General features: G+C 42.1%; 1 protein-coding gene across 1 annotated transcript in view; it reads right to left on the bottom strand.

Annotated features, from left to right (window-relative positions):
- Positions 1-14,620, bottom strand: part of CAMK4 (calcium/calmodulin dependent protein kinase IV) — a 202,829-nt gene that overhangs the window by 30,423 nt on the left and 157,786 nt on the right. Inside the window, exon 7 of the mRNA XM_064140726.1 lies at positions 2,791-2,881. Within this exon, the coding sequence (XP_063996796.1) occupies positions 2,791-2,881 (91 nt within the window). The remainder of the gene's footprint in view (positions 1-2,790; positions 2,882-14,620) is intronic.

The following is a 14,620-nucleotide window of genomic DNA, read 5'->3' as shown; positions in this document are numbered from 1 at the left end:
CAGCTTGCCGGTGAAGCTCTGTCGCTGGATGGTGGTGCTTGGCTGTCTGGGGATGTGCGGTTTGCAGATGGGATGGATTGATGTGCTGTATCGTGGTGAGGCTTTTCATGCGCTGTGCCTTTGAAGCTGCCATTCCCCGATTCTCTGGTTTGGCACGGCTGGGTGGGGCTCAGCTTCTGTGCAGTGCAAGAATTTGCTTTGCCCATGCAAAGGTTGGCGGTGCGGATGTCTCTTTCCTTCGTCTCTTTAAAGGCGTTTTTCTTTGTGCTGCTTTTAACTTTGCGACTTGGCTTTGCTTTGAAATAGCGCAGCTCAGAGGAGGCAGTGTCTCTGGCAGGAGCGGCTGGAGTTGCCGGGGCGACTGGACTTTGGGGGCTGTGCCCTGCTTGGCTGTTTGCAGAATTGAGGCTTCCCTTGACTGAATGGGACACTAATAGCTCGGCCACATCTTTTGTGTTAGCTATTGTATTACCTGATGGGCGATTAAGCTGCTGGCCCTTCCTTCTGCCTGTTTGAAGGGAAATAGGACTTGGTTTTGCCTCTCTTATAAAGCATACAGAGATCAAGTAAAAAAAAAAAAAAAAAAAAAATCTGATTTTGAAATTCCAGTTTTTCGTTCTCTCTCTAGGCTCAGAATTTTTTCATCCACATTTTGGTTCCCCGGCTTCAGGGGAAAGGAGAATCTTCCCGGCTTCTGGGGAAAGGACAGTCTCTAACCTTGTTCTTCTGGCTTCTTCTGGATGCTCTGTCCAGGGATTCTTAGGCAGGACCTCAGGTGCAGAAGGAGTACGATGCCGTGCAGTCTGAGCATGGTCTCACGCTGGCCAGCAGGCCGATCGCGTGCAGACAAGTGGGGTCTGCTCCTGGCAATTCAATGGCAGTGGTGCGCACCAGGCAATAATAAGGCAGCGGGCATGCAATAGGGTGCACGGCTGCACGGGATTCTGAGCTCCGTAGATAAAGGCAGGCAATACAGGATCTCACACAGTGGCGTGCAGGTGTGCACATCTGGCTGGGAGACTGAGCTCCGTAAAGGCAGAAGCACTGTGGGTGGGCACACAGGCAGGCGTAAGCAAGAAACAGTGCTGGTGAGTCTAAGCTGGATTGTTAAAGCACCTTTGTGTTCACTTATGTATTTACCTCTGGTGCAGACAGGAAAACATGTCCAGGCAAGGCAAGGCATATATAAGCCTATTTTCAGGCTTAGGGGCCCTCCACTACACTAGGATAAAATGCAAATTAAGATACCATCATCCTGAGACGGAAGTCTTTTCATCAAATGTCGTGTTAAATTGTTTGAGATTAGTCTGTGGAAATCTGACTCCTTAAACCCATGATGAACACCAGGACAAGAATCACGGCAACACAAACTCCTTACATGCTCACATGCTCCCAGTAAGGGAGCACGAGGTGACATTTCCAAACTATTTACACGCAGCTCAGGAACCCTGCAGAAAGCTCCTCTTTATTCAAGCTAAAACTGGGCATATCCAGCATCTCCAGAGGTCATGTCTGTTAGAAGAAGCTGCCACCCACAATAGAACTGGAATAATAATATCTCTGTTATAGAGAGTGTTGTCTTAACTTGTCTTTCCTCATCCTATGTGTGTTGCTTCTCCTTGTTCTTTGAGAAGATCACTACTTCTTACTCTCCAAACCTGCCTTCAAGATAGAAGTCAGTCTTGCTTATTGCTTTCTACTACTTATGTATGCATTTCACTTTCATACCAAAGGCTCTTTTCTGTTGAAGTATTAGTTTAACAAAATTATGGGTCACAGAAGTGGTGCACACAGCTGTATGCTAATATCATGATATTGTTTCCGCTGAATACTTTATTATCTGCCACTTTATGCACAATTTTGGCTACAAATTCTCTGACCAAGCATTTAATTTGCATTTATTTAGAAGTAACATTGTGAAAAACAGTACCCGTGTCAATATGAGACAGGGCAGAATAGAATATAAAAATACGAGAAAATAAAAATATGACAATATGAGAATGGCAAAGCAGGGTGTGTCGGCGCTAACTAAGGTGGAGATGTTGAAAGCTACGAGCGATAACACAAAGCACTGTGGAAAGATAGCCCCCTGTCAATATGGGACGTTAGTAAAACAGGGGAGCAGGGGTGTGTCAGAGCTAACTAAGCTGGAGACGTTGGAACCTAGGAGTGATAACAGAAAGCGCTGTGAAGAGATAGCAACCTGTCAATAGGGGACGTGAACAAAACAGGGGTGTGTCAGGGCTAACTGAAGCAAAGCCAGGGACGAACGATAACAGAAAAGCACTATGAGCATGGTAGATAAGAAACTAAAAAGCACGCGAACATGAAGACACAAAGAGCTGAGTCATAAGGACACCTGAGGAAGGCTCGTTACTTCAGCCTCACAACCACCAGAGAGACCCCCAGGAGGATTAGCACGCATGCACAACAGTTCCAGGAAAAACTGCAACCACTTCGGGAAATGATAAAATATGTATTACACTGCTTTATGAATATGTATCTGAGCGGGAAATAAAAACTCTGCAACTGCGTGTGTACAGTGTGCAGCTGTGGAGATAAACTCCCCTGCACCCAGCGCTGATCCTTGCTTGCCAAAATAGAACTCCTTAAACTTATCTCTAAGTTTTTGGTGGCTCAATTTTAACAACATGCGGAGCTGCAGTGCTGAAGAAGTAACATGCTGTTCATTTGAATATAAAATAGTGAGATGCATATACCATAAACATTCGTTAGCACATATTACTGGTGCAAAGGAATTTATGGGAGGATATATTTAATGCTGCTCACCAATTTTTAGTGGTGCACCTGGTGCTGGTGTTGCATAGAGTAGATTTTCTGGCTTCAAGTCACGATGCACAATCCCATTTCCATGTAGGTACTATAAAAAAAGAAAAGTGAAAATGTTTAAGAATAAGATGTTATTGTCATGCATGAGTTAACATCATTCTAACAATCTACAGCCGCAGATTAATAATCTGCTATGTGTGTGCCATAACAGGTTGCTTATTATTTTCAGTAGCTTTTATTCTGCAAACCTGCTCAGCACAGGATCCTTGGATGAATGCTGTAATCTGGATAGGAAACAAAAATTTGACCAGGCAAAGAAAGCACCATGTCCATCTGAGTAGGAAAACATTACAGAAAGTACTACTGATTTTTTAAATACAGCTTCTAGGAAGTGATCTAGTAGATGTTGAGATACTAAAGTCCATCTCAGAAGAAGGCAGTTTCTTCACATTATAACATTCTGAGATATAAGAAAATGTTCATACAATTATTTAAATCATTAAATAGACATCTTCGAGTATAAATGCTACAATATGTGTCCTGTATCAACTGCAATCAAATTCTTCAAGAGTTTTAAACCATCCAGTCACAGATTCTCAAAACTCCATCTCTCTTGTCAAAGCATATGCAGTATATATGTATTCATTCACCACTGAATCTTCACCACTTAATCCTTTTAAAGATGCTGTTCCTGCAAATTTCTTGAATGTATGATTGTGTCCTACACTGCTATAGACAGACATAGAAAAAAACATACAATATACTGATAGAGAAAAAAAAATATAAACTACTGAAACAAAATCTGTATTTCTTGTTGGTAAAGCATTCAGCAGAAACCTCTGACACCTTGGAAGAAAGATTCCTAAGGCAGTATTCCTTTGTTTTACTTAAGTCTCCTGGTCTGCCTTTTAGCAGCATCTCTCTGTGTGTTTTCAGTACTAAAAAAACCTCTGTCTGTGCACTGTTATGCATCACACGACAAATGACTGAATATTCATCTAGAAAGCACATCTACAGAGTGCACTTGAATTATCATTTGAGATGAATTCTTGTCTGTGTATCTCACTGGAATTTTAGTTTGTGTAAGCTTCCAGTGATAAAATAACATTAAGAGCACATTGTTCTTTCCTTGGGCATTGTTTTAGAGATACTAAGTGCTTTTTAAATGTATCTTTCTCACTGTTCAATGAACAAATCCTAAAAGCACGGTGTTTGTTATGATGTATCTTGTGGAGATCAGCCAAAGGTTTTAATTTTCTCTGTTTTACAGTAAATCTCATCTGTTTTTGACAATGAGATAGCTAAACAGTTATCCAAGGTAAAACCAGACAATACATGGAAATGATGGACTGCATGCTGCTACTTTATTTGATATAGTCACATCTGCCTGGCCACACATAATCACATTCGCTGCATAGAAAAGTATATGTGTACCTGCCAATGAAGATACAGTTGTAGCAAAGACACATGTGCTAGTTTGAAGCAGGCTAGAATGTTCTGGTGAGAGAAAGTAGATAATTGGCTATGAAAGGAAAACATGGTTGTGTCTCTTCTCTCACAGTCCCGCTGAGAAGTATGGGAACAAGAAGTAAACATTACATAACATTCTCTATTTTGTCCCTCACTCTGCCTTTGCCTTTAGACTGACCAACATTTCATTAACCTCGCTGCCACTAACCTTCCTTCTTAACCTCTTGGCTGCACCTCTATTCTTTCTCAGGATTGGGGTAAAGTTGAGAGGGACCGGGGGAGGTGCTGGGGTGGTTGAGAACCCCTCCTGGGGACTCAGGTTTCTGGGAGGGGAGTTGTGCTTCTGTAATACTTTTCCTTTATATATTTCTGTATATAACTGTATATACTGTAAATAGCTGCTTGTATATTGTGCTAGCTGTAAATGAATAGCTTCATTTATATTCCCACAGTCCGTCTGAGTTAGCTGGGACATTTTAAATGTGTTGGGGGGCGGGATAGAAGCCAAATCACCACATCTTCTATTTAGCACCCAACGTGGGGCTAAATTCATTTGAGTGACTGTTAATTAACTCTGGGAATCAAAATGAAGCTAATAAAGCAGCTATTGTACTTGGTTGGAGAGTTACTCTGGTCTGGCTTCGTGTTCTTGGCATTTAATTGGATAAAGGCTCAAATTGTTGCTTATTTTATTGATTTAGCTTATAAGAAGGCTAAAGCTGAAGTTTCAGATGTCTTTTGGTCTTGGGGTGATTTTATTCTTGGTTATGCTGGTTTTAATGTCACTGAAAATATTACTAGTAACATTACAGGAGCACTTATCAATAATATTTCAAGCAACCAGAACACTGCTTTAGCCACAGCTCTGATGCGAGTAATACACACAAGAACTGGGGTGCCAGACATTTGTTTAGGAGGTTGCTCATGTAAAACTGTGTTCAAATTATCAATTTTCAATCTATGTCTTATGGGTTTAATTTTCATATTAGTTTTGGCATTATGTGTGAAAGTTTCAAAAGTAGTACCTGCAAAAACTAGGAAGAATTCTTTGTCGAAAGCAAATGGTACAGTGTCACAAATGCAGCCTCTTTCCTAGCAAAATACAGGGGCACAGCCAGGGACAATTTTGCAGCAACCAAATATAAACAAAGCGTCTCAATCACCAGCTACTATACCCCCCTCTCCAGATTCTGGGCACACTGCCAATGTTCCTGGCAGGAATGAAAACAATCAGCAGGTGTCCCAGGACTACAGGCTCAAAATCAGAATGTTACTAATAACACTGATAATGCTGGTAACACTAGCCCAGTTAGTCCAAGCCCTAATAACACCAGCTCAGCCAGTTCGAATACCCAGCCAGCAGAACAAAATTCTGTTAGATCTAAGGCAGATCTGAACTCACAGACTCCAGGACAGACACCCAATGATTCAAACCCTCTGGTAGACACGTCAAAGTCTGTTGCTGTGCAGGCCTTTTTGGTACCTGTTAAGGCAAAAGCCAAGTGTCGCTCAAAGGAGGATGTATGAGAGGGGATCTCTGGTGATCAGCAAGAGGAGGAAGAGGAGGCAGTTAGTCTGCAAGACCTCGCAAATGTGCTGAGATCCCAGTACTCAAATGAGAAGAGCGCTATGAGGTTGGCTGCCAAGAAAGAAGACGGTTCCAATGAGTTTAAGAGTGCTATGAGGAAGGTTCTGTTTCTAGGCCAGGGACCACCAGGACAACAGGAGGAAGAGGAGGACAATGACATCCAAGGCTCCAACGATCCTCTCAGAGAGGTCAGGGAAATTAGAAAGGAATACTCAAGGGAATCAGGTGAACCAATCCTGAGCTGGCTAGTGAGATGCCGTAGCATTGGTGCTAATGCCCTGCAGGTAGGAGACAAGTCTGCCAAGCAGTTGGGACCACTCACTAAGGAGAGTGGAGAGGGCAAATACCTAGCAAGTCCTCTTGGTAGGGTTAGCTTGTGGACATGCCTTCTGTTGGCTGTGGCTATGAGATATCCTTCCCAAGATGATCTGCCATGGGCTGCCAAGAAGTGGAACACCCTTGAGCAGGGAATTAAGCTTCTGAAGGAGTTTGCTGTGAAGGAAGTGCTTTATGGAGATCATGGCACACATGAGCCTGATGACATTCCTCTTGGAACAGGTCTCATGAAGAAGCTTATTAAGCTTGCTCCTTCATCCTATGCTAAGATCTTGGCTAGCAAGTTTCTATCAAGGAGTGATAATGGAAGATCTTTCACTGTTGGTGAATTCACTGACCAGCTCAGGCAGGTAGAAGACAGCTTGTCACATTCTGGCCTAGTCTCTGCCATAAATACTCTGGGTACAGAGATAAAGGATGGCACCAAAGATAGCATTAAGGATAGCATTGAGAATGGCATTAGGAACAGCATGAAAGAACTGAAGGAGGATCTTAAAAACTCAGTTTCCAATCTGGTAAATGATAAAGGATACCATTCCTGCATCATCTGAATGGGTGCATGTTTCTGCCATCAGGAACAGATGCCCACCTCCTGCAAGGCAATTCCAGCCTAGGAGGAGACAAATTCCACCTAGACATCAACAATCACATGCATCACTGTGGATACTTCTGCGTGACACATACGGTGAGAACATGAACAAGTGGGATGGTCAGCCTACTTCAGCTCTTTCAAAGAGAGTCAGGGATCTGCAGAGTGGCAGAAACAGAGGCATCGTTGCCAATGCCAGAAAAGTAGCTGTCACTTCTTCAGCTCCCGAGATCAACTGCAATTATTCAAAAAACTGCAATTTCCCTCATAACAACACCAATCATTGTGTACACCCTACATGCCATGTTCAGCATTAGGGGTGCCCTGCCTCCAGCCAGCAGGAGGAAAGGGATAGTGGAGAAAACCGAATCTATTAGAATGCATTCATGAGGTGTCCTGGCAGTTCAAAAGTTTGGAAATACGGGGCTTTAGTTGACACAAGTGCTCAGTGTGCTTTATTGCCATCCAATTGCAAAGGGACAGAGTCCATATCTATTTTTGGAATCACTGGTGGATCACAAGAGTTAACTAAGATACAGGCTGAGATCAGTTTAACGGGTAAAGAGTGGAAGAAACATACTATTGTAACTGGTCCTGATGCGCCTTGCATTCTGGGAATTGACTTTTTGAGACAAGGTTGTTTCAAAGATCCTAAGGGTCACAAATGGGCTTTTGGAATAGCATCTGTAGAGACTGAGGATGGTAAATTGAAATTGCCCATTAGACCTGAACTTGCAGATGAATCTGCATTTGTGGGACATCATGACATAGAGGATCTGGAAGTGCCAATTGCTACTCAAACTGTTCATCATAGACAGTACAGAACTGACCGTGACTCTTTGTTGCCCATTCATCAGCTGATTGGTCAACTGGAGAGTCAGGCTGTCATCGAGAAAGCTCATTCACCTTTCAACAGTACCATCTGGCCTGTGCGCAAACCGAACAGAGGCTGGAGACTCACAGTATTTTCATGACCGCAACGAGGTGACACCACCCATGAGCACAGCTGTGTCGGACATGCTGGAACTCCAGTATGAGCTGGAATCGAAGGAGGCTAAATGGTATGCTACCATCGACATTGCTAATGCTTTCTTCTCTCTTCCCATAGCAAAGGAGTGCAGGCCTCAGTTTGCATTCACCTGGAGAGGAATCCAGTACCAGTTCAACCGTTTGCCTCAGGGGTGGAAATACAGCTCAACCATCTGTCACTCAGTCATCCACAATGCACTGGAGAAAGGTAAAGCTCCAGAGCACACCCAATTAATTGACGACATCATTGTGTGGGGCCAAACTGCTGAGGAAGTCTTCGAGAAAGGTAACAAAATCATTGACATTCTGTTGCAAGGAGGTTTTGCCATTAAGAGAGACAAGGTCAAAGGACCTGCCAGAGAAATTCAGTTTCTGGGAGCGCGGTGGCAGGATGGTCGCTGCCACATTCCTCAGGATGTGATCAACAAAGTCTCTACCATGACAGTTCCCGGCTTCCTCATCCTCTCCTCATAGGGTTTGTGTTCCAGGCCCCTCATCAACTTTGTTGCCCATCTCTAGGCATGTTCCAGCACCTCAACATCTCACTTGAATTGAAGGAACCAGAACTGGACACAGGATGCAAGGTGTGGCCTGACCAGTGCTGAGTACAGAGGAAGAATATCCTCCCTCATCCTACTAGCCACACTATTCCTGATACAGGCCAGGATGCAGTTGGCTCCCTTGGCCACCTGGGCACACTGCTGCCTCATCTTCAGCCTACTATCCACCAGTACCCCCAGGTTCCTTTCTTCCTGGCTGCTTTCCAGCCACTCTGTCCCCAGTCTGTAGCGTTGCTTGGGGTTGTTGTGACCAAAGTGCAGAACCCTGCACTTGGCCTTGTTAAATCTCATCCCACTGGCCTCTGCCCACCCATCCAGCCTGTCTAGGTCCCTCTGCAGGGCTCTCCTACATTCCAACAGATCAACACCTGCTCCTAGCTTGGTGTAATCTGCAAACTTACTGATGCAGGATTCAATCCCCTCATCCAGATCATCTATAAAGATGTTGAACAGGTCTGGGCCGAGCACTGATCCTTGGGGAACACCACTTGTTTGTGACCCAACAGAGAGAAATTCCTCTGTGAGTTTATGTGAATTGTCAAACTCAGACAGAACATCTCTTTCAAAGCAGTCACCAGGGAAAAGTACCCATCAATCTCAAGGGGTCACTACTTGAGAGGCCTGTCTGCCCATGACAGTGCTGCGGGTAGTCAGCTGCCCAGACACATCCTTGGTGGGAATCGGGGGGTAGTGACCTACTTAAGCCCATCTTTTTATTCTTTCTCTTCCTTGTCATGCATCTGCTGCCCTGTCCACCACTGTCTGTCTGTCTACTTGGTACCCTAGACTTCTTCTACTGCCTTGGGCATTACTTGAGCACCTAGTGGTGGCTGCAAAACATGATGAGGAGGGAATGGAGGCACCAAGGTATGGGAAACAGTACAGAAAGTTGACATCCAGAGTGTTGCATTCCAGGTGCTTAGATACTGCTGTAACTCTGTTATTTAACAGGAAATTTGCCTTTAAGGTTGAGATTAGGTTGCATAGTTTTTGTCTGAAAATCAGTTTTCCATTTTTCCATTTTAAAGACCTCCTTTAGAGTACATTTGTTTTTTTTATTTCTCATTCTTTTATACTGCAGATTTTGGAAAAGTTTTTAATTGCAGTTTCTAGTGGCTTCTGTGGATTGTGCTGCTAAGCAGATATAGGATTTGATGAATTGGGAATCTCACATGGATCAAATCCTACTTCTCAGGTGAGAGCAGGCTGAAGTGCTTGTGCAGTGGAACTGGAGTAAAGTGTAGTGGAGAGTATTAATGTAAAATGGTATTTTTTTTCAAAATTAATAATGTTCATTATTTTTTATATTCAGAACTCCTGCTATCCACATGGTAATTTTTAATAATATTTAGGTTCTTCACAATGGTCATGAAAACATTATATAAAGGAATAAACAGAGTGTATAACATTTGAGAAATATCTAGCAATGATACAAACATTAAACTTAATTGAACTGGAAGAAAGTTTTTTGCAGTCAAATATATGGCTTGTCCACTAGATGGACTCGTGTAGCTCCTTTTTGCTTCAAGGCAGAAGACTGGGATTCAGTTAGATATAATTACAGAGTTTTGCTAAAGATTTGCTAGAGAAGCTAAAGTATTTACTCACAAAATACTATTTACCAACTCGCAGGGCTAACTATAGTTTCCAGACTACCCAAATACTTGCAGGAAATTCTGTGTCTTGCCAGATGTTGAGGCTTCTAATCTTCCCAGGCTCTTAGCAGGGGTGCTGGGAGAAAGCAGAAAATATCTGACCTGGTCTTGGTTCCTTCTGGACAATCTGTGTCCCTTCCAGAGCTTCCCAGTCTTGGCAGAAGACTTGCAGGCAAGGTGTCTTGTGGAAGTGCAGTTTTAGCATGATGTCATGGTGGTTAAACAAGCTTATCACATGGAGGCACTTAAGGCCTATTCCTGGTAAATTCGAGCAAAGCAGTTTCCAGGCAGCCAATCCCAAATATCAGGGCTTGTTATGCAGCAGAGCTAGCTTATATCTTAGCAGATGTAATGCTGAAGAGCATGGCAGGATGCAACAGCAGAAGGCAATGGCAGAATCAGTGACAGCAGCAGTAGGCACAAATACAAAGGCAGAGCATGTTCTGTTACCTGCTCATCTCTGTTTTATCAATGCAGCCCGGACAAAAATTAGTAAACTCGAATGGTACTTAGCCAAGCTTAACTGTATTAAGTGAAGTCAGGGCTTGCTTTTATCTTTTAGGGAAGAACACAAACAAGTGTATAAAAGTGTGCAGATACACTGTAAACAAGTTTGGACAGATAGGGAGGCACCAGACTCTTTTGAATTCTTTTTCCATGGTTGTTTCTCCCATCAACAGAAGGAGGGAGAGCAGAAAAACATGTCTTAACAAGCCAGAACATGTCTGGGTCTATTCTGGTCTGTTTAGGCTTTCCACAACAAAAAGGACACTCAAGATATTAGTAGGAAGGTCAAAAGAGCCAGGAGAGTTTTGTTCCACTGATGGACTGTAAATGTCAACTGCATCCTTATTCCATTGATCTTAATTCAGTGTTTGCCAAGGTGAGCATCCTATTGATGATCTCTGCTCAGACAAAGCAGCAGTACAAAAAATGCTGAAAACAAGTAAGCAGAAAATACTTTCCTGCAGGTCTATTAACAACATATAAAAGAGGAATAATTTTAGAGACTGCCTGCTCCAGTTCAAAGAGGAATGTGAAACAGAGAGATCCCAAAGCTCCGAGGAAGTGATAAAAAGGAGTAGCTACTGCAAATGCTGCCACTGAATTTGTGCAGACTAGCTGAGTCTCTGCCTTTTCTGTGACAGGATCTCCAATTCAAGTGCATTTTTTAAATTAACTTTCTTCAAATTAGCTGCCATAATTATTCTAACAGATTGTCTAAAATTCATCTTTTTTTTTTTTCCTCTCATTCTCCGTCCTTCAGGACTATTTGTGTTTTCTTGATCATTCAAGGGCTTGTTTTTTCTCTGCTATCACACTGACTTTTTGTTTTAGCCTGTCCACATCTCTCTGCTCTGATCTCTCGGACTCCCTTGCACTACTTCTGTTTCCCAGATATTCTTGCCAAGATCTATACTAAACACCAGCTCCCATGCACCTTTACTCATCCTTCATCATCCTAACACCATATCCTGTAACACGTCTGCCACTTTCATTGCACCATAAACAGTTTCATGTGACTGTCAGAGATGAACAGCATTCAGTACTGGCAGGTCCACTGTAGTCTGTAAATAATCAATTTATTTCAAGGGTAGGAATCATTCCTGTTACTGGACATCTGTATAATGCTGCTGAGTACACAGGTGGGGAGTCATCAGCTGAAAATGCTGATTGTGTATTGATACATCACCGACTGTGATACCATTTTTGCAACAGACAAATGCAGTGCTTGGAGGTAATAGGAGTGGTATTCCCATGGAGATAGGTGCTGATGAACAAGGTTCTTATTAAATCAGATGCCAGAAAGAAATTAATAATAATTCCACTACTTAACAGACAACACTGCACAATTTGTAAATAGCACTTTATGCAAATTCTAGTAAATTTATTTGAATAAAAAGTATATATCACCAGTATACTTTCCAAATTGCTCTTTGATTTATGAATGACATGCCTGCAAACCATATAGATGCAAATTTCTTATTCACTTAAACATAATTCTAGTTAGGCACTTTACTGCAAAATGGATGAAAGCGTGGATCTGATTTCTGCACAACTCTGCAGAGCTTTGCATGCAGAGTTTGTGCAAGGCCTAGTGCCACAAAATGTTCAGATAATGCATAAGGTTTTTACATTAGAAATTTGCAAGTGAAGGTAGTATTTTACAAAACCTTGGATCTCTAAGTCTGAGTGATCATAGCTGAAGATACTAGTTACAGAAGATAATGAAAGCTGAGTGAGTACACAAACACTGCTGCAGCTAATGTTCAGGTAGTAGACCTTCAAGTCTTCATCTAAACAGATCAAAAATACTTGGTATTTAACTTTATTCTTATAGCTAAAAATTCAGCACACTTCTGTTTATGTGTCAGTATAATATTAAGAATGGGTCTCTTTTTTTTCCCCTGTGAATAAACTGTGAATAAACTGGAGAAAGATGTCAATAAAAATCTGTCAGAGATGAACACCATGTTACAAAACATTAATCAGGAGAGAGAGCACCCATTATAAGTATGCTTTCACTTTGTGTGGCAATAAGATGCTTCATAGTCAGATCAACTTGCAGCACATTTGACATTACTGAAGTGCAGAACTGCCCAATAGATTATTATACCTAGAGTAAACCAAACAAAATCCATTAAGAAATATGTACAGAAAAATGCGACAGGCAAAATAATAAATTCTACACAGTCCATTTTCTGGGACTTCATAACTGGTATACAGAAAAGGTATACTAAGGACTTTGTATTTCATGCATAAAAAAGAGGGCACCAAATACTTCACAACAAAAATCAACTGAATGTTTTGGGTCACTGGCACTAACTGCTCTAAACTTCTCCCACCTCAGAGACATGGGTATCAACATCACATCTTCCTGAAGGTTCAAGTTAAGTTTCTGTGGCCAGTTCTCATCTCTCAATCAAGCTTAAGGCTGACAGTGCTTCACAGCACGTCAATGACTGAAGAGCTGAAACATTAGTGCAAAGAAAGAAAACTGATTCTAAATTTTCTATATTATGTTTTTCCCTGCCTGAATTACCACTGAAGTAATATAGAATTTCTCATGCATGTTCACAACCTTTTTTGTTTCATTACATGTTTCCTGAATTACATTGTAAATGGTGCTTTGAATGCAGATAGGTCTTGTACCTCTTTTGAATTCAAGTGTTTATCTGCTTCTTTTAATATGTTTCAATAAAAATTTCCCTAAATGAAAAGTGCTCTAGAGCGAAAGTGTTCAATCTGAAAACTAACTGTACTTCTCTGCCTGCTCCTTTTGGCAGGTGTTGCAGAGGGAAAAGTAATTGATGCGAGATGTTATTTTTCCAAAATTAATATTGTTTACTAATTTTGATATTCAGAACTCTCGCTACCCTGACCACTAATTTTAATAATATTTCAGTTCTTATATGATCATGGAAACATTCTATGGATAATATCGAGATCTAGCTATAACCAGCAAAATACATGAACATTAATTGAACTTGAAGATAAGATTCCCACGGTGTGATGGTTTGGGTGTACCCCACCCCCCCACACTTTAGAAATACCCAACTAGACTCAGCCAGCTCTGGGAATATAAATGAAGCTATTTATTTACAGCTAGCACAATATACAAGCAGATATTTACAGTACATACAGTTATAGACAGAAATATATAAGGTAAAAAGTAATACAGAAACACAACTCCCCTCCCAGAAACCTGAGTCCCCAGGAGGAGCTCTCAACCACCCCTGCACCTTCCCCCTGCCCATCTCAACCTCACCCCAGTCCTAAGGAAGAATAGAGGTTCAGCCAAGAGGTTAAGAAGCAAAGGTGAGTAGAAGGTGAGGTTAGGGAGATGCAGCTCAGTCAAAGCCCAGCCCAAGAAAGAGTGCAGCAAAAACAGCGAAAGTGTTATCTAATGTTTACTTTCTTCTTGTTCATCAAGACTCTGAGGGAAGGAGACATCACTATTGTTTTCCTTTCACAGCCTATCATCTAGTTTCTCTTACCAAAATATTCTAGCCTGCTTCAAACTAGCACACCACAGTCAAATGCCACTTGCCCAGTAGATGGGCTCAAGGTCTTTCTGCTTGTGGCAGAAGGCAATGGAGAATTACAGAGAGACATTTAAACTTTTACCCACAAATTATTATTACTCAACTTGTGGGGCTTAGCCACAGTCCAGACAGTGCCCAATTGCTTTCTGGGGACTCTATCTTGTCAGACGTTGTAACTTAAATCTTCTCCACTCTGGGGAAAGAGGCAGACAATCTCTGATCTTGTGTCCTGGCTTCTTCTGGATGATCTGCATATATGTCCAGGACTGCTAAGCAGGACCTTCAAGTGCAGAGGCAGATGTTGTGCAGTCTCAACATGATGTCACGCTGACCACACAGGCTGATCATATGGTGGCATCCAGGATCTGCTCCTAGTAACTCACAGCAGTGGAGTTTACCAGCAAATAATAAGGCAATTGCAACAGGAAATGGCAGGGCATGGCTGAACACAGCAGAGAAAACAGAGGAGCAAAGATCAGGGAAGCAAACCACATTGTTTAGCTGCGTATCTCCTTTTATTAATGTGGGCCAAGATTAATTGCCCTTTGGACACAGAA

This window comes from Pogoniulus pusillus, chromosome Z (genome assembly GCF_015220805.1).
Source record: "Pogoniulus pusillus isolate bPogPus1 chromosome Z, bPogPus1.pri, whole genome shotgun sequence".
NCBI classification, from domain to species: Eukaryota; Metazoa; Chordata; class Aves; order Piciformes; family Lybiidae; genus Pogoniulus; species Pogoniulus pusillus.
The sequence above is the reverse complement of the archived record's forward strand: the minus strand, read 5'-3'. Positions and strand labels throughout refer to the sequence as shown.